The sequence below is a fragment of the Perissodus microlepis genome, chromosome 23 (genome assembly GCF_051167445.1).
Source record: "Perissodus microlepis isolate ML-2025 ecotype Zambia chromosome 23, ASM5116744v1, whole genome shotgun sequence".
Taxonomy (NCBI): Eukaryota; Metazoa; Chordata; class Actinopteri; order Cichliformes; family Cichlidae; genus Perissodus; species Perissodus microlepis.
The window spans coordinates 21,648,714-21,668,695 of record NC_140482.1 but is presented as its reverse complement, the minus strand read 5'-3'; the positions used below and the strand labels follow the sequence as shown (position 1 = coordinate 21,668,695).

Genomic DNA, 19,982 nt, shown 5'->3' with positions numbered 1-19,982 from the left:
TTGGGCTCTGGGGCTTCATTTCAAGGCTAGAAGAAAAGCTGGTATATGGAGAGAAGGAAAGTAGATGAGCTGTGTTGTCATGAAACTGTGATGAGATGCTGGTTTATGGTCTGCAGCACAGCCCAGCCCTCACTGGGGATAATGCCCACATCCTTGTTGGTGTCATCCTCCATCTGGACAACCACATCTCCCCAAACGCTCCCTCAAGCCAGTACAACTCATCCAAAAATCCGCCTTCTCCCATCCTCCCCAAATTCTCCCATGTCTTTCCCATCTTGCAATCGTTCCCCTGGCTGAATTCTGTACCCTGTTGCTGGTGTCCATGGCTGTGGAGGGACCCTCCCTCCCATATTTCCAGGAAACTGTCCAGACTTGTATGCCAAACCATGCTCTGAGCTGTGCCAACCATTGGCTAGTTGGCTGTCCATCCACGCACCAGTCTGGTATTCACGCCGCCCTGTCTGAACTCAAGTATGTCGGAGTGACTTTTCTGTCACTCAGTCTTCTGTTGTCTGAAAATCTCCCCAAAAATGACCTCACTTCCACTCCTCCCCACTGACTTTCTTGTTTTCCCTCTTTACTTGTGATTCTCAGTTATTTTTAATTATCTAATCTTTTGTACCAGTGTTGTATCTGAATACATTCTTATGGCTGCTTGTAGCGCAGTGAATTTAAGCTTAGTCTACTGTTCCACTCATTGTAATTCACTCTGCAAAGAGCTTAAAATGGCAAATGTGTTGAAAGAGAATAATGTGATCCAGCTTAGAGCTTGATATCAAAACATATTCCCATGACAAAAATGTTAATCCAACCGAAATGTCATAATATCTAATAGTTGCCAATGGCTTTTGACAGCACAGAAGCAAACCATGAAAGCCCTGCAGCCATTTAGCCTAATAATGCCAACTTATCCTCTCTTTCCTCCTGGTGGAGAAATGTAATTTTTATGTGCTATGCTAATTTGTCTGGACGTGTCTGGACAATAATGTTGTAAATGCTGAGGTCAGAGAGGTTCATTCAGCTTAACAAGCAGCAAAAATGCTTATGTACACCTGATTTATTAGGGTAGATGTCTGATACACAGTACACCACAGAAGCTTTGAATGCTAAAAGTAAAGGGAGAATGCTTTCAAAGCTGATGAGTTTGAAGTCAGATGTAGTATGAGTACCCTTTGTCAGTTACATTTCTGTAGTTTTACCTCTGTACACCATCAACATATGATCGAACTACTGAATTTAAGCTACAGTTCACAGGATTAAACAAAAGTTTTAACTGTTTAGGAATTACATTCATTTTTATACATTGTCTCACAAGTTCCATAACCGGTGTTGGTCAAGTTACTTGAAAATAGTAATTAGTTACTAATTACAGATTACTTTTCCAAGAAAGTAATCCCGTTACTTTACTGGTTACTTATTTTCAAAAGTAATTAGTTACCTTACTACTTAGTTACTTTTTAAAAACATGATACATAAAACCATATAAAGCAACAGACCTTTCAGCCCAATTCTTTTTTTTTTTCATAATCAATCATATAAAATGGAATCAAATGAAAAAGTCTCTTTTCAAAACTTGTTTCATTAGTTTTAATCTTTTAACTTTATGCAAATTGTATCAAGTACAACTTAAATTATATGCAACTGTCTTTGACTTGAAGAAATTTGTTTAAAATTAAAACCCATTTTCTGCATATTCCAGCATATAAAATATTATTTTGTGTGTTTACACTCACTCTTTTAAATAGATACAAGTAGAACACAGCAAAAAGTAAATACAATCAAAGATTCAGCGGCACTGTCGCTCTTAAATCTATTTTCACCTGTTTAACAGGAGTGGAAAAGCCGGAGGTTGGCCCAGTCATGTCAGTGGGGGGATCCGGGGGTTTCTCTGTGAATTCCACATTCCTGTGGCAGCGTGCTAGGTGCTTGCTCAGATTTGAAGTTTAATATTTACGCTGTAGAAAGACGATTTTTCCAAATAGTAATCCCTTACTTTACTTGTTACTTGAAAAAGTAATCGGATTACAGTAACACACTACTTTTAACACGTTACTGCCCATCCCTGCCCATAAGTAACTGGACAACTGAATGACAAGCAGTTTCATGGTCAGGAAAGTGCTGTTCCCTCATAATTACATGACAAATTAGAGAACCACCTTATAATTTTACTTTTAATTTAAAGATCACAAATAGCTCTTTCAAACTATATATAATCGTGTAACATTTTTATCAATGCTTTCTAATTATGTGTTTCTGCTGCACCACCACTGCTCTCTCCTCGTCATCTCCACCTCATCTTCTTCCTCCTCACCACGAACCTCGTTTCCTGAGCTGACATCAGGGCTCTAGCACATGAAAACATTATTATTTATCCCTGGTATTGTCACCGATACTTATTGTCAGCAGATTAGACTTTTGACCCTCTCACATCCTCACATCGAATGAGTCGATTTGCTAAGTATCAGAGTCCAACAATGTTAGATCCACTTCAAAGAAAGTTTGACATACACCAGCTAACAGAGGCTAACTCCTGCTAACAGCGGCAAAAACAACAGCACTTACTGATGGAAAAGTTTAGGATATCCTCAACAACTCACCTCAGTATCACTGTCTAAGTAAGCTTCGCTGACTTTCTCAAAGTTTTAAGCCTCCTCCAGAGCAAATAGATGTGGACACTTCTCACTTGGCATATTGACAGCTGAGGTAAACAATAGTTTCTCAAGGCAAAGAAATGGGATATTCCACAATGGCCAAGTCAGTGACCTGATCATAACCCAAAAGAGCATACTTCTCAGTTATTAAATGCAAACCTGAAGGCAGAGAGACCCACAAACAAGCAGCAGCTGAAGGCTGCAGTAAAGGCCTGGCAGAGCATCTCAAGGGAGGAAACAGGATTTGCTCATATCCATGGATTCTAGACTTCATGCAGCCACTGACTGCAGCAGATTTTCATTCACATATTAAAAACAGTCCCTATATTTAAGATTGTATGTCTGATTACTTTTGAACCTCAGAAAAAGAGGAACTGTGTGTAAAAAGAGCTGTGATTCCTGAACAGTTAAAGCAATACTATCATATTTCACCCAAGTAGTGACTGGATGCTGTAGAACTATCTTTTAAATTCAGTGATTTGTAGTAACAACAAGCACTTTTTTATTCTTGGTTGTGCGTGGTGTGTTTGTCACCCGTAGTCATTGTGCAGCTGACACAAATGTCGTTCCACTTATCCTACTCACTATATTTCACCCTTATTATTGTAGTTTACATTAGTGAGTGGCTGTTTTAACACCATGGAGGAAAAATCATAGAATAAGTGATTCTGACTTTATGTGATCCCACACTTAATCAGGGCAGGGCTCCTTGTCTTCTTGTTTTTTGGCATTACCTTTTAATTAGTAATTTTATATTACTGCTTATCATCCCAGCAGGTTTAAAATCTTCAGAAACGGACTATTTTTTTACCCACCAATTAGCAAAAACTAACAGTGAGCATCAAAAATAACCCAAACAGGTCAGGCACAGAGTCCAAGTAGCAGGAGAGTCACACTGCCCAGTCAGAAGCCGGAAGCAGGCTCAGCAATCGGCCGCATTAATTCTAATTGCATGTTGACTGCGAGCCGTTTGTTTGTGATCTCATGGGCCGTCACACTGCGTGCCCCACCGCTTCTGCGCCACCCCAATAAAAATGAAATAGAGTTTGATCGCTGGAGTAATTACACCTCATTTAGGTAATGTGCCTGCGTGGGGTGTTACAAGTGGAAATTTGAACAAAGTCAAACAGGCGAAGTGACAGCTGAAAGGGTCAGGCTTTATTTAAGAGGAGCTAGATTAAAAGTGGTGCCCAGAATGTAAGAAATGCACATAAGACTGCAGATTTTTAATTCGATAAATGCCGTTAGAGTATAGCAAGGTATATGCAAGTTTTTTGTAACATAAATACATGAAAAAACAAACAATAACTACAATAAACCCCCTACTGGACTGCTGGAGACACCTCACTTTAGCCATCGATGCTGCAGAGTGTGTTATGGAGATGTCGACAGTGAAATCAGCAGCTCTCCTTGCTTACGATCTAATCCGAGCTAAGACACCACCTGGCATTTTACCTTCAGGGGTTTGCTGTGTTTACTGCTGCAGTAGCCTGAAGGAGAGAAATGTGGTTTACAAAGTAAAATAAAAAAAACGTTTTTTTATTACAACCTCTGAGTTGCCCTTGAGCAAAGCAGTAGAATTAAGTCAAAGTGAACGGCACTGTTGCTCATTCAGCATTCCTGAAATAAATGAGGGTTGAAGGTACACAGTGACACAGCTTTCATTGAGTGCTTTCTCTTAGATAAACCGCGCACAGATAAAAGTTTAACAAAGCACTACATTATCCAGTATAAAGTGATAGCTGGAAATGTCCCCTTTTACCATTTCTTACTGAAGTGTATTCATGGAGCTGTTGGATTGCACCAAAATGACATTTTTTTTTGTTTTTATCCAACTGAAGAAACAGAATATTCACATTTAGTGCAATCTAGCTGAAATTCAATTATTATTATTAAATGGTATTTCATGCAAGAGAGCTAAAAAAGATAAATTAAATACTCACAGCTCTCATATTGATGTTTAAAGTGTTTTTGATTGATTCACAATATCAAGTCGTGCACTGAATAACACGCAAGGAAACATTCCACCCTAATCGCTGTCGGTAGATGCCGGTTGCATTCAAACAACACAATGAAAGACACTCATACCCTGACAGTTGGTTATTAATATTATTGCATGGATGTCAGTATAATTTTATTCTACCAAATTAAAAAGAATAACTGGGGAGAGAGAGGGCAACCATCCTGTAGGAAAGTAATGGAACAGAGGGAAGAAGACACGTCTAGGGAGAGCAGCGGCTGATGAAGATGGTCAGGCAGGCTGAGATGGAGATTTATGATCTATTCATAAAGCCTGTCTAGCATTTGATCATGTGTTCAGGCTAATGTATGAAAACCACAGTGGTTACCTTAGAAACCAGTCGCAACCCTGCCATGCTCATGCATCATCAGTGTCCTCCGGTATTTAGAGACACATCACTGCACCCCTGGCTGTATTCTGTGATATGCCAGCTGTTTGTCAAATATTATTTTGGTTTGAGTAACACTTTGCAATAAGAGATTCAAAAGTGGGGAACAGGAACTACTGAGTAAATATGCTTTTACACTGGGGATAAAGACGTTATTGGCAAGTGTGACGTAATCCTGAAGCATTGAGAAATTATTGAGGACCTCTAATGATAAATCATACATGAGAGGGTAGCACTAACAAAAAGACAGGAGTCAGAGCGGTGGAAGAGTGGAAAATGCTAAGATTTTTACTGGGAGTGACCAGAATGGTATTCATTATAAATGAGTACATCAGAAGGACAGCTCAGGGTTCAAAGATAACGTTAGAGAGGCGAGGCTGAGATAGTTTTTATTGGACAAAGGGTGTAGAATATGGAGATGGAGGAAGGTGGGGGGGTACCACAGAGGAGGTTCGTGGATGTAGCGAAGGAGGACATGCAGAGGGTTGGTGTGCCAGAAGAGGTTGATAAAGGTTGGGTAGGATGTGGGCAGATTATCTGCTGTTCCTACACATAAATGGACCAGCCAAAAGAAGAAGAAGAAGAAGGGGAATGTAATAGCAACGTAGTCCTAAAGTCATGATGAATGGCTACATAACTACTGATTAATTACTGAGTAACTACTGAGCAAGTATGTGTTTACAATGGAGTGTGGAGGAATGACTGCTAAGGATGACAAAGCAAAGAGAAACTGCTGAGGAACTATAATGATACATCAACTGAGCAGATAAAGAAACAGCAGGTAAAGTAGTTCTGAAGTTATGAGCAACTACTTTGTAACTAGTGAGTAACTGCTGAGTGATATACTTAATTACTTGAGGTAATAAAAAAGAATGACTAAGCAGCAATAAAGAAGCAATTAGTGTTTTGTTCTGCTGTGTTTGATTTATCGAGAATGAACTCTAGATATGAAAAAAAATGGACCTTTCCAGATTTACGGATGATTATGAGCTAATCATTACCTAATGATACACTAATAGTGTGTTTAGCAGCTGGCTCTTAAGTATTTAATAGCCCTGGGTCAAGAGTTATTAGGGAAGTACTAAAGAACAACTCATTAACTATCAGACTGTTCCTGATTTGTTGTTCCTATTTCTTTAGCAACTATCCCCCTCTTAGAGTAATACACAGGGCTGACAAGAAGCTGCAAATGCAGTAAGAGGCTCGAGAGTAGTCCTTCTGAAAAATGAGCAAAGAAAAAGGAGACAGCTGGGATAAAGGTTAAGGAATTGTAGACAATTAATAAACTTCTCTCTGTATATTTCTCTGCTTCTTTTTCTAACTCCACGGCATTCTTCCTTTGCCCTCTTTCTCTTCCCCAGGCTGGATGATTGATGCAGACAGCAGGCCGAAGTTCAAAGAGCTGGCCGCCGAGTTCTGCAGAATGGCCCGTGACCCACAGCGATATCTGGTGATTCAGGTGTGTCCTTAGATAAAAACTTTCCTTTGTTTCTTTTCTCTGCAAACATTTACATATCATGCAGACACAAAAGTATTATCTGATGCATCTCTCGCTGCAATCTGTATGCTGCTGGAATTAATTTGGTGCTCGGCAATTAAAACTGTTACACGTGTATAACTCAGGGAGACGACCGTATGAAGCTTCCCAGTCCCAATGACAGCAAGTTCTTCCAGAGCCTGCTGGACGAAGAGGACCTTGATGACTTGATGGATGCCGAGGAGTATCTGGTGCCTCGAGGTTTCAACATGGCCACTCAGTCATGCACGACCAGGCCTCGTGTTGACCCCAACAGGGTAAGACCACTGACGAACACTGTGTTATACTGCATTTTGGAAGCATTTGTGTGCCAAACACTCCAAAGTTGTTAAGCGTCATAGATGATCTCCAGCAAAAAACTACTTTAATTTTGTGTACGTGCCTCTTCTCTTTTACTGTCCTATATAAATGCTCAAGGTGGTTAAGAACCTGCAATACACTGATGATTTCCCTCTACTAATAACCTGCCTCCATCATTTCCATCACAGTGTGTGTGTCTTAAACCTGGACTCTTTATGCAGTAGCTCCCCAGGCCCCAGGTTTCATTACTCAGAGCGCCATAGGCAAATAACAAGCCGCTATCTTAAAATGCTGGAGTCGTTTACAAATAGACAATGAGCACAGGCTGGGCTGCTTGCTTTGCAGCATGCACCATGCGCTGCTGGCCAGCCCATGGCTCCGCATCTTATACAACTTTAGCCCCACGACCTATCCATTTGCCAGTGGCTCTTTGTTCCCTGACAGCCGCTCACATACGCCAAAAAAACCCACACATGATAATTGAGTCAAAGTCCTACTTGTTTAAGGTCAACAACCAGATTGGCAATTGAAGATCTTTTGATTTTACAATCAGAAGCTGCCGCGTGCCCAAGCAGGGAAGGGTGTATAAATCCATCAGTGAGCTGACTTTGCTGAAGGAAGTTAGTTATTCAGGTTGTGCCGCCTCAGACACAGTCTGATACAGACGGTTATCTTATCTGTGCTGATTTGCTCTCACTCGCTCGCACTTGAAAAGACGAGCCGATAATGACTTGCTTTGAAGAAGGGATGAACAGAGAAGTTTGGAGGAGGAGGATGTTGATTGCAGTAGAGGGAAAACCGTAGGAGTAGGTGGACGAATATAACCCCGGGACATTTCCCTCTTTTCTGTTGTGTTTTGTAGATCTGCTTCCCATAATTGCTGCTGTAACGCTAGCAGCTGGCAAGAGTGCAGAGAAGTTGGCCTGGATTAAATAGCCTGCGGCAAGCCAACACAGCTCCGCAAGAAGCCCTTTGCTTCATTTGTCATGTTTTGTATACTCTGGTGGGCCTTTTTTTTTTTTAAGGTTCAGGTGTTTGTATCATAGCTTTGCCTGGCTGCCCCTCACAGTCCCTGGTGGCTGATGACTACACCAGCAGAACTTTGTCTGAGAATTTTACTTCAAAAGGCAGCAGCATGGGTTACAGCCTCACTGCTTTGCCGCAGGTGGAACAAAAGTTGTGTACGCTAGCTTAAACTTTGTTGTTATTAGCTTATTTGCCATAGATATTATATCATCAAAGAGAACTGAAGCAGCAAACTGCCACTACATTGTACGGTATGATGTTCTTTTTATGAAGTGCTGTGTTAGTTTTATGCAGATGTAGTGGAACTCAAACCTTCCACAAAGTTCAGATGTTGTTTCATCAGTCCACAGAATATTTTCCAAAATTTTGGGGCATCATCAAGATGTTTTCTGGTCAATGTGAGACTTTGTGTTTTTGTTTTTGGTCAGCAGTGGTTTTCTCCTTGAACTCTCCCTTGGATGCCATTTTTGCCCAGTCTCTGTCTTATTGTTGAATCATGAACTTTGACTGCAGTTCTTTAGATCTTGTTCAGTCCACTTTTGGTAGGCCATTCACTCCTGGGAAGGTTCTATAACCGATTCAATTCCGATTCACAAGGTCCTGATTCGATTTGATTCAATTTTGACTCAGACAGTCAGAAATATTTTAATTCTGATCATTTATCAGTACATATCCATATTTTTTATGTCTATGTATAAAAACAAAGCTGACACTTGAGACTTCATCAGAGGTTTAAGCATCACAGCAGATGCCTATGTGTCAAAGTAACTGAGGATAAAACGCAGAAAAACATGAAGGAGATTTTCCTGCCCTGGCTTTTTATAGCAGATTCTGCAGTAGAACAAAAACTGAAGCAAACCATGAATCAACCTATGAACGTATTACCTGCTGCTGCTGAAGTGAAGCAGAGCAAAGTTACAGAGGTGTTAACATCTTTCTGTGGAATCCGTTCACCTGCTTTTTAATCGTTTAGTGTTTTAACTCTTTGGCAGTTTTTGAAATAGTTTCGTGAGCCTGAGCTGAGATTCTGGCATTTCTGGCAAAATACATTTACATTTAAAAATTGATTCAGAATTTTAAGAATCAATATCACATTATTCAAACTAAAATCAATTTGAAACGGAAAATAGATTTTTTTATACCCACCCCTAATAATGGCTCTCACCGTGGTTCACCAAAGCCTTAGAAATGTTTTTTATAACAATTTCAAGACAGATAGATGTCAGTTTGTTAAATCTTAGCATGATGAATTGATATTTGAGATACTTTGGCCTACTTCACTTTGCCATACAGGTTCTTGTTAAGTGATTTTTTGATTCAGTAGGTCTGGTAGTAAGCAGGCTTGGGTGTGGCTTTTGAAATTGAATGTAACTTTACAAAAACATGTGGTTAATCACAGTTAATTCATGATTTAACAATCAAGCAGAGCAAAATAGCCTTACTTGCACTTCTTTAGCAGAGAATCAGCTGTGTCATGAACTTATTTGCTCCGACTTGGACTTCATGGCCCCTCTTGAACTCATGCTATGCTCAGTTTTTCTTATCTTAACCCCAATCCCTGCCTCTCTTTACTGCAGAATCAATTTGGCTATCGAGATGGTGGTCCAAATGCTGCAGAAGGACCCTTGGCAGGCGCACAAGCTTGTGTGAACCAGGATGCCACAGGTGGCCCGAGCCCAGTCCTGGAGGACCAGCGTTGTAATGGAAGCCTGCATAAGAAGAGCCTGAGCCAGGCTGGAGGGGAAGACAGTGGGGGTCAGAGGTACAGTGCTGACCCAACCATCTTTCTGGGGGAGAGAGCATTGAGAGGGGACACTGATGAGGACGGATACATGACGGCAATGAAGGACAAGAGCTCCTCAGGTACTCATAGTAAAGCCTTATGAGACTGTTGTGGCCACTTGAATCATTTAGAAGATAGTTAATCCAGTTTAATTTTCCAGAGTATACATTAGAAGCAGAATTGCTCTAAAGAAGCTAAAAATAAGTTCAGGTAGGAATTCTGCAGTCCTGCAGGGTATTTAATAGTAATGATGCATAAATGCATTTTAGGAGCTGTATTTAATCCACAGCACATAGTAGATAATATTAAACTTTAAAATAACCTTACCTAATTAAAATAATTTCTTACTAATCTACAAAACAAAACTGTGCAGTGGAAGTTAAAGACTGATTACGCTACAATCATCTATGCAGCTCCACAAACAGCAACATAATTAAAATGATAAACAAGTACATGATATATGTGCACCTTTCTCTCTGTCCTGTCATCTCTTTGCTCATTCACAGAGTAAATACGATCTTTTGTACGATAGTCGGCCTGTCATTTTTCCTGTTCATTTCATCTCATTCCATTGATTAAAATTCCTACTGAGTTTCCTTCGACGGCGGTGTATGTCAGCTACTACTACAGAGTCATGTTTTGCCTTTGATCATAATTCAGTCCATCAGCCCTGCTCTTGCACTACCGTCTTTGATTTTTTTTTTTTTTTGAGCAGCTCAAAATATAACAAAGCCTGCAGCAAAATGCATCTGATGCAATGTCAAGGAGCGGAAAAGTGGGCAAAATCAATAGGTTTCTCACCCCACTATTATAGCGCTTGGAAGCAGTGAAGAGGGGTCATTTGTTGGCATTTTCAACCCCGGCAGATGGAGTTTCCAGTGCCAAAGAACTGCTGGCAAGATGCCCGTCTTGTCCTGAGTGCCTGCCATTAACGCCATTATCATCTCCATCTTCTCTCCTCATTACCGAGTGATCTCTTTCTTTTACTCCATTTCATTCTCTATTTCCTTTGTTTTCTCACCTCTTGATTTAATTTCTCCAGATTTTTTGTTATTGCTGTCTGAACTGTTTTTCTCTTCTTCTAATTCACTCTCCTTCTCATTCATTTTCTGTGGTACAGAATATCTGAATCCCATCGAGGAGAACCCGTTTGTCATGCGACGTAAAAACGGCGAGATCCACGCCCTGGATAACCCAGGCTACCACAGCACACCCAACAGTCAGCCCAAAGGAGAGGACGAGTACATCAATGAGCCCCTCTACCTCAACACCTTCCATATCCCCGCTGAGTTGGGCCTGGAAGCCCTGAGGAGAAATGGTCTGCCCCTACCCACCCAGCCTCCTTCTTCTATCTCAGCCACAACCTCAGGCTCCCATCTCCCGCTTACCATCCAGACTAGCCTGCCCCACTACCCCCTCCCCACAGCCCAACCATCTCCATCTGGTATTCCTTGCCATCATGGTCCACCGACTCACATCCTCCATGCCCACCACACCGTCAAACCTGCAGGCCAACCTGGCAATCCAGGTGGCGGCTCTGTTGCTCAGAGTCAAGCAGGAACTACTGCTCAGGCTCAGGTGAGCCAGTCGGGTGCCCTGTCCACTTCAGCCACCATCGGGCATGGCAGCCTGCCAGCCTACCAGAGCTACGGCACCACACACCCTGCCAGTTTGCTGAAGCATGGAGGGCAAACATCAGGTAAAGCCAGCGGGAAGAAGCTAAAGGTGACCTTTGACAATCCAGAATACTGGCAGCATAGCTTGCCTCCCAAATCATCTAACCAGGCAGCCTCAGATGGTGCCCAGGGAGGTTCCACCAATGCCAAGCTCTTCTATAAGCAGAATGGACACATACGGCCGGCAGTAGCTGAAAACCCTGAATACATGTCTGAGTTTTCCCTGAAAGCTGGAACCATCTTGCCACCTCCACCTTACCGGCAGCGAAACACTGTGGTCTAGATTATTCCATTTAACAAACGTTCCCCAATCTTCCTCTAGCCTCCAACAAGCCCAACATCCTCTCCAGTTCCACGGTCCTACACAAAGAGAGAGTAGCCCCAACCAGGGCTGCTCTCAGCCCTGCCCAGATAACAGGCCATCTGCTGTAGATTGTAGCAACATCTGGAGGAGGTGGACCGAACCAAGCAGAAGCAACTCAGACCCCTGAACTGTCACTATAGACAATCTCGTCCATCTCTGTTCTGTAGATAGAGACTGTGCTCCATGTCATTCAGAATGTCAAGGTTATGGTAGTTTTCAGTAAAGAACAGATGCTTAATTATCACACAGCAGTGGACGGACTGTATCTGGGGGTACCTGAACTCACTGCCAGCCACTTGGGTTTCAGATTTGTGAGAGGAACAAGAAGTTTTACTAATCTTTTTGCTTTCTATTATAAAGTTGTGAGGAGGAACAATATTCTGCAAAGGGTTTCTGAAAGACGCAATCACATAGAACAAATACAGTCTGTTAGATGTCAAGATGCCTGGTTTTCTGAATGACCTTAGAGTGAGGTAGCCAGGCAACAAAAGCAAAGTATGGAGGAAGAAAAGACAATATAGAGTGGGCAACAAAAGATGGAGCACTCATCAATCATATTCAGTGATTTTGCCTATAGGATTATACCCACCGTGTGTTCTTTTATATGAAATATGTGAATCTCATCTCATCCTTCTACTGTAACTGTGATACTGTGATGGACAAAACTACAGTGATCTTTTCTTTCACACTTGTAGTTCAACCATGGACTTTTTAAATTGCTCGAGAATCTGCAGGGCAACTGCTGTTCTGTTGGTTTTGCTTGGCTGCTGTCTGTTTGGAGAAGCTGACTAAAACAGCTTTCCCAGGGCAAATGGTAAAAGGGAAACCACACTGTAAACACTTTTATAATCACGGGTTTCAGTGCTGAAAAGATTTTTATACACTGGTTTTCCCATTCAGATCGTGAAGCTAACTCGGATGAGAAAACCTGCTATGAGCTGTAGAGTACTCAACAGTAAAGCAGCTGAACTCAAAATGGTGTTCAAAGAGAGAGAAAAAAACTACAGAAAGGGGAGGAAAAGTTCATGAAAGTTTATACAAACTGACTAATGAAGACCTCAAGGAAGGAACAAGACAGCACCAGCAGAGCACAGTTAAACAGACTACTTTATATGTCTATCTGTCTTTATGTTAGTGTGATTGGGATTAGTGTGTGCGTGTATGTTCATATTTTAGCAAGCTACAGATGATCCCACTGGGGGGTAAAAGTCAGTGTTAATGGAGTCGAAAGCTAAAGATCTTCAGTACTAACCAACGATCGACTCTATCAAGGCTTTTTTTCCTATGTCAAGTATAAAACAAACCAAGCTCAAATCAAAAGATCATTAAAAGCCCCAAACTGCACCAAATGGCACCAAATCTCTGGAAGGGTTTTATAGATTTAGGGTGTCCTTAGCTAACGTTACTTTCTTTGAGTTGATCAAAATCAAGAATGTGAGGATTTATCATTTTATTAACTGGAACTGGAGCTTGTCTCGGTCATGGTGTTTGTTATATTCTCGATTGCTTGGTCCGAGAAAAAGTACAACTCTAGACTACTTTTGGCCACATAACTCTTGATTATTTTTGTCCACATCTGATCTAGATGTTTTTTGCTTTTTTTTTTTACAGAATCATGTTTTTTCCAGACCCCACCCATATTCTTATTAGACTGTTAATTGGTAGCTAATTTCATTTTGGCTACTAGAAGTGTCAGTGGTTCCTACCCAAATTGTTCACAAGGCAGAAGTCGATAAGCTAACCTTGTCTGCTAGAAAATGTATTTTAAAGAGCAAGACAAAAAGGATGCTTTCAAATAAGTCAGATGTTTTAAAGCTAAATTTATTCTTTAGCATTAAAGCTAGCTTAAGCCTCACATGCACCTCCATAGAATTGTAACTACACCTTGTGGCAACATAGATCTCTGATCTTGCCAACCAGTATGTGGCCATAGATTGTGGCTAAATACAGAAAACTTGACAGTAGCTTGAAGTGTATATTTTATTTATATTTCAACCAGGACAACTATAGTCAGAAGACTGTTGTTTTAGTAATTTCTGTTTGGAGGTATGGTTCTATTCTGGGCTAATGTAGAAAGCACAAAGCAGGGAGACTCCTTTCACATAAACTATACTTCTGTATCAGCTCTACGTCGTAACTTATACCATAACCAGACCCCATTTTAACCCTATGCCGCAACCTTCTAAGTAACCTGTCGTGCACTTCCCTAGAAATGTAACTACATGTCGGGCCAATGCATACCACAACGACTTGATGGTGTGGAAGACCTCAGTGTAGGGATACAAGGATTTTCCAATTACGTAGTTAGTTGGGATGTTGAGATTTCCCACAGAAGTCTAAATGAAATTTAAGATTTCACAGAGCAGAAATAACAACAAATGTGAAAAGGAAGAGTTAGCTGGATGTGGGGTTGGCTGCTTCCAAAAAACTGTCATAAGAATGTGTAGAAGGGTACTAGCTGAGACATTAGCTTATCCGCTGGGACTGTGGTGGAGCTTGACTTTGTCACCTGGCTGAACTTGGCCTTTGCTCCATGTATGCAGTTGTGGTCAGAAGTTTATATCCACTCATCAAGAATATCATGGTCATTTTGGGCTTCTAATGAATTCTTTGAAACTGTCTTTTTTCCACGGTGAAATGACTTTAAAAACAAAAAATTGGGCTTTAAAGTTTTAAAAAGTATCTGGCATAATTCTGGCAGATATTTGGGCACTCTTCTTGGCATGCATTGAAAATGTAAAAAGCAAAAGAAAAAAAAATTCTAAGCTGAAAAATAACACGACATTCATGCCCATGATGAGTGTATGTTAACCTACGACCACAACTGGCCAAACCAAGTTCATAAAGCTCTGTTTTGAATACATGTATTTTTTTTTTAATGCAGCACAGGGTAACTGGTAAAAGAAATGAGTACTATACTATATGACATTTTTTCAGTTAAAACTATAATGTTATGTTTTCCGATATTAAGTTAGTTTAGTTTTCATTAGTTTCTTGGTGAATCACCAGACAGTCAACTACTGTTACCAGTATTAATAACTGTGCCAATTTTTAACATACCTAAGAAAGTCATTTCTTGTTTTGTTTGATGTAATTTGCACTTTCAGCACCACTGAGTTTTAAATTAATTAGTCTAGCCACTGTTTAACGAAGCCTCTAATCTATAAAGGCTTCACATCTGTTCTTAGCCCAGAGTGATATCATCACTCTCAAGAAATCTCAAGAAAATAGTTCTAACCCTGACTACTGATGCCTGTGTAGGCAACTTGCCAGTCAATGCTGCTGAAAGCACTGTATTACAGCCGTTATTTCTTCCACCAAGCCATACACAACACCTGTGGGTAGGGGAAAACACTGCAACGCTTGCCAAACTTAGAAGTTCAAGATAAAACTTGTGTTATGTTGGTTTCTCTCAGAGGTCCTTTTGCAATATCTCCTTTATTTAGTTGAATGAATATGAAGAAAAACTTGTAGTTCTTGAACCTTTAACAACAACGGTATTTTTCATTATTTGTGGAGCATAAATATTGCTTTGTCATAGTTTCAACAACCTTTCATCATTCTGCTCTGCCAGAGCCCAGCCCTGCCTAAGCTGTGTTCTTGCGTAGGTTATTTATTTTGTGTATTTAAAAGTGTGTGAAAGTGTGCTTGTCTCAGTCTATGCACATGTAACGCTGTATGTGTTTATCCTCCCCATGGAGCACTTTGATCAAAGTCGCGGGTATAAAGAAAGGATTTCCACTCTTCGTTACTGAAATATTCAACTTGTTTATCCAGCCGTTTACCACTTCAGAAAGCAATAGCTTTAGCAAAAGTACAAGGAAGGAACTGGGGCCAAGAGGTCATAAGGAAAACACATTTTACATGGTACTTGACCAGCTTCAAGAATGTCCTTGTTTCCATGTTTTTTCGTTGGCTTCAAACAGTATTTATAGTAGTGCTTTGATGCTGTCATGATTAATTGATGAAGGAGTATTTTGTAGTCCTTTTTTGAGCTCTAATTCAGTGAAATAGAGACAGCATTTAATATCAATGTGAAATATTTATGGCGCGTTTGAGCTTGTTTATACTGAGCGATGGAAGCGACTGCCAAATCTGGGTTTCAAGAAAAAGGAACAAAAACATGATGGTGGTCGAAAGAAAAACACATGCCTTGGTTTATGCCTGTTTTGCCCTAAATTACACTGCAGACCCAGGCAAAATGTGTGTTTGAATCAAGAACAGATTGAAGGACTGATTATACGAATGGTTTCAAATGTTCTCAAGAGCACTTAAGAGAATCCGAGGTATCCCCACTCTCCCATTTTTGATCTGAGTCATTGACTTGTTTGTTGACAGAAAGGTAGGAAAAAGCACCTGAAGTTCCCCTTGTGTCAAGTCGTGTTTTTTCCCATCCTAAGGCCTTGGTTATCCTTTTAGAGTACCAAAATGTGTTGCGTCTATATGTGGAAGCATTTTTTTTCCTCTCTGAAGACTAATATCTTGTGTCTTGTTTCAAACTAATTTTGCCTTGGTGTTACCTGCTGCTATTTGTCTCAGTCCTTAACAGGCTTGTGTTCGTGGCAGTTCAAAAGCATGCCAGGGGGAAACACTGCTGGTTAGGCTGATCCTTTTTATATTATTTTCTGGGTTTAGTTTTTTTTTTTTTTTTTACTGCCTCCTCAAAGCCAAGGTGCAAAGGCATGTAGCCATGTCCTGAACCGAATCCTTCAATATTTTATCCTCAAACACCATACAGGCTTCAACAAAGTCTATTGTATAGTAAATATTACATTGCATGGTTCCCAAAGTGAGTGTTTTACTGCCCTCCACCTTTGTATCTCATTTATGACAACATTATACTCAAATTTCTGTCTAGTGTGGGAAAAATTAACCAGATATTTTTTATCGAGTTTAGTAGCACAAACTGGGAATCCTTATTTCTGCGATGTTTCATGGGAATTTTTGTGTGTGAGTGTAGTACACCCCCACCCCCTCCCTACAGTGTCTTTTTAATATTGAGTTTTATCCTTAGTATCAACGATGTAACTTCTTTTTCCCACTATTGTGTTGGCTACTGTACATTGTTCAACATGTTTGTTATTCTAGCCACGTTTTTTGGTTTCTTGACATTTTAATTGCACAAAAGAAGAAAAAGCTACTCTTAGCTACTCCCTTATTCACAAGGGGTTGCCATAGTGGGTAGCTCCACATATTCGGTTTGGTAGATTTTTACGCCGGATGCCCTTCCTGATACAGCCCCGAAGGGATTTGCGTCTCCTACCGGAAATCAAACCAGGAATCTTTCGCTTGTTAGGCGAATGTATAAACCACTATACCATTGTCCCTCATAAAAGAAAGTCCTCCATTTTCTGTATTCAAATCATTGTATCAGTATAACTGTACAGAATCTTTGGGATTTCCTCCCAGATTTATCTAACACACTTCAACAACAAATGTGAATAATATTTTTATAAAGCACTGAAATGGCCGACTTGGTGAATTTGTAAATAAGGAGGCGATGCTTTGAATTTATATTGGTCTCTCCTACTGCTTTTTTCTCCTGCTTATATCGACTTGTACAAAAAGAGCCGTACATATTTGCTTTATGTAAGTGTACCCTTTTTACTAATGGGTATTTCATTTTAAAAGTGCTTGTTGTTCCCTTCTCATGTGAAACTCTGTTCAGTGGCCCTGCTTCAGACCTTTGTGGCTGTTCACGTGTAACGTTTCAGTTTAAGTGAACACTGTTAAACACTACACAAATAACAATGGGTGGTGTCTCACTTTGAATACTTCCATAATAGTAGCATATTAGCTTGATAGTGTAGTGTTGTCTGAAATCAGGCACGAAAAGAGGCTGGACTATTGGAGCATTTGACCATGGCTGTCATGCTAGCTGGCACATTTTGTTCATGTTTACATTTATCAAGTTACTTACTAAATGTAATACTAAATTCTTCTTAAGTAATGTAAACACAGTAACATCAGTCCCAGATTGAAAAATCTCTTGCTTTTAGCTTTCCAGATAGCTAGCATTAACAAGGATTGTTGCGCTAGCTGCAACATTTTATAAACATATGACAAAATGAGCTTCTTACCATGTATAACACTTCTCTGTCATTGCAGATGTAAGTTTAACATGCATAAATATCAGTCGGTGCCATAATGCGTGAAATATCAATCCCGGGTTGCTAAACATCTGCTGGCGGTAGCTAGCTAGATAGCGCAGACTGCAAGTCTCACACTAGATGGCGCATTTAGTGAATTTATCAAGTTGTTGAGCCTCTGGTCAGATATTTTACACTAAAATCTCTATGAAGTCACAGAAAACTACCAGACAATACCACAGTGCAGACAACATGCCAACAACACAAAAACAACTAGCTAGCTAGTATTAGCTCAATATCTGGCTCTAATTTGAAGATCAGCTGTTAATGCCTTAGTTTCCACTACTTAAGGCCTAAGTCAGACAGGCTGTGCGACGGGTTCATCATTCTTCTTGCAATATCTGATCACTAAGGAAAGATGTATGGTCCCCAGTTAACAAGTGGTTGCTGGAGATTGCTGTCTGTCACAAATGGGGTGCTGCATCAGACAGCCTCCTTGGGATTGTTTTGTTTGCTTGCATATTGTTGCTTTTGCCTGTAGTTTGCATGAAAAGCAGCCACTTTTCAGCTATGCTCTCTGTAACTGGAAACGGAGAACATTCACCTTCAAAATAAAAGCAGTGCCTTATCATTGGAACTAAGACATTTCAAAAGGTGCAACTTTTACAATTAAGGTGAATATTTGCCAATTGTGCCACACTTTTGACAGTTTCACTACAGCTTAATGAGTAGTTTGCGAGCATTTGCAGACAAGTTGGACGCTTCCATGCAAACTGGAGACTGTGCCAGTCTAACAGTGGCTAAAACAATCATAAGTAGATTTTTGGTACAACTCTGTATACCTGTTGGTAACCAATGTCATACTAGCAACCGCCAGCAACCTCTAGCAGCCATTTGCATACTGTTTGTGGAATATACACTCTTTTGCCATGGTGTTCACTAGCTGTTAGGGTAACCCCACTCACTCTAGGCCTAAGTGAGTGAAGGTTTTAGCAATCAATTTCACAGTCATTGCTCGCAACATCCAACAACCACTCATCAACCAGTTGGGCGATGAACATTTTTCCCTAGCAACCGGTCATAATCAGATTATTCCCAGCTGGTCTCTAAGCCTGTGTGAATAGGTCCTGAGCAACATTCGGAATAGTGCATGCCATTCACAAAATAACGGTAGGGGTGGTAGTACGCAAACTGAGACACATCTGATTTACTTTTCCAATGCCTACCCTGTCAGTCAACCAAGAGAACTCAATGCCATCTTTCTAAATGTCATAAAACTGAAACCTGTGGTCCCAACTAACCTATATAAACTGTGTTTGAGAGTCAGTGTTACCTTCTCTGCTTACTTTCAACTCGAAATATTACTGAGCCAAGTCCACCCTCTTACTCCTCTTTTCTGCACAGCCTTCACAATAGGCCCTGATTTCATTTAATTTGTTTTGCATGCTTTCAAAAGGAGACTTAGTGGAGAGAAGGCGTCATCGCTTGCTCCTCTCTGCGTACTGTTGGCTTTCAATACTTTCCCCTTGTCCCTTTACCCAACACCGTCATTGCTGACTTTCTCTTTGAGTACTTTGAAACCATACCCAAAGCTTTATATCATAGAAATACCGTTCCTCATGTTTGTTACATGAATCTGTCAAAAGTATATTTTTAATTTAATATAAATAAAGATTGATTCGATATATGGTGTGGTCGTTTGTGCACGTGTGTTTAGTAAGTGTTGTGGGGGCTTTCTTTACTTGATATTTACTTGGGAAAGCACCACTTTAAAGTTTTTATCCTTGTTATGAGTTGTGTATCGTCAAAATCAGCCAAATCAGGGATTGCTAACCTTATTAGGCATTCTGTATCTTTTTCAAATACCCCTCAGTGGGGAAGCTCAAGTCCTCAGCCCAGATCATAGGTTTCCTTGCTCGACACGCCACCCTGCTGCCTATAAACAGAGTGGAAAACGAAAGCTGCTTTCAGATGCTCTAATCCACATGCTAACAGCTTCAATAATAAAATTTAGCAGATGGTGTCTTTAATTAAGGCAAGGAAGCTCTCAAGTTACAGTGCGCTTATTTTGACCCGACTTCATGAGATGAACATTTCAGAAACTTGCACTGGAGACGAGATGCTGCACCGCTCCACGCTTTCATGCTC

The 19,982-nt window shown here is 40.5% G+C and overlaps 1 protein-coding gene across 4 annotated transcripts in view; it reads left to right on the top strand.

The window, feature by feature from the left end:
- Positions 1-19,521, top strand: part of LOC146361395 (receptor tyrosine-protein kinase erbB-4-like) — a 363,843-nt gene extending 344,322 nt beyond the window's left edge. For all 4 annotated transcript variants that reach the window (XM_084922478.1, XM_084922479.1, XM_084922477.1 and 1 more), the window contains exons 24-27: positions 6,421-6,518; positions 6,683-6,853; positions 9,500-9,785; positions 10,826-19,521. In XM_084922478.1, coding sequence (XP_084778604.1) covers positions 6,421-6,518; positions 6,683-6,853; positions 9,500-9,785; positions 10,826-11,664 — 1,394 coding nt within the window. In that variant the 3' untranslated portion in view covers positions 11,665-19,521. The remainder of the gene's footprint in view (positions 1-6,420; positions 6,519-6,682; positions 6,854-9,499; positions 9,786-10,825) is intronic.
- Positions 19,522-19,982: the final 461 nt, after the last annotated feature.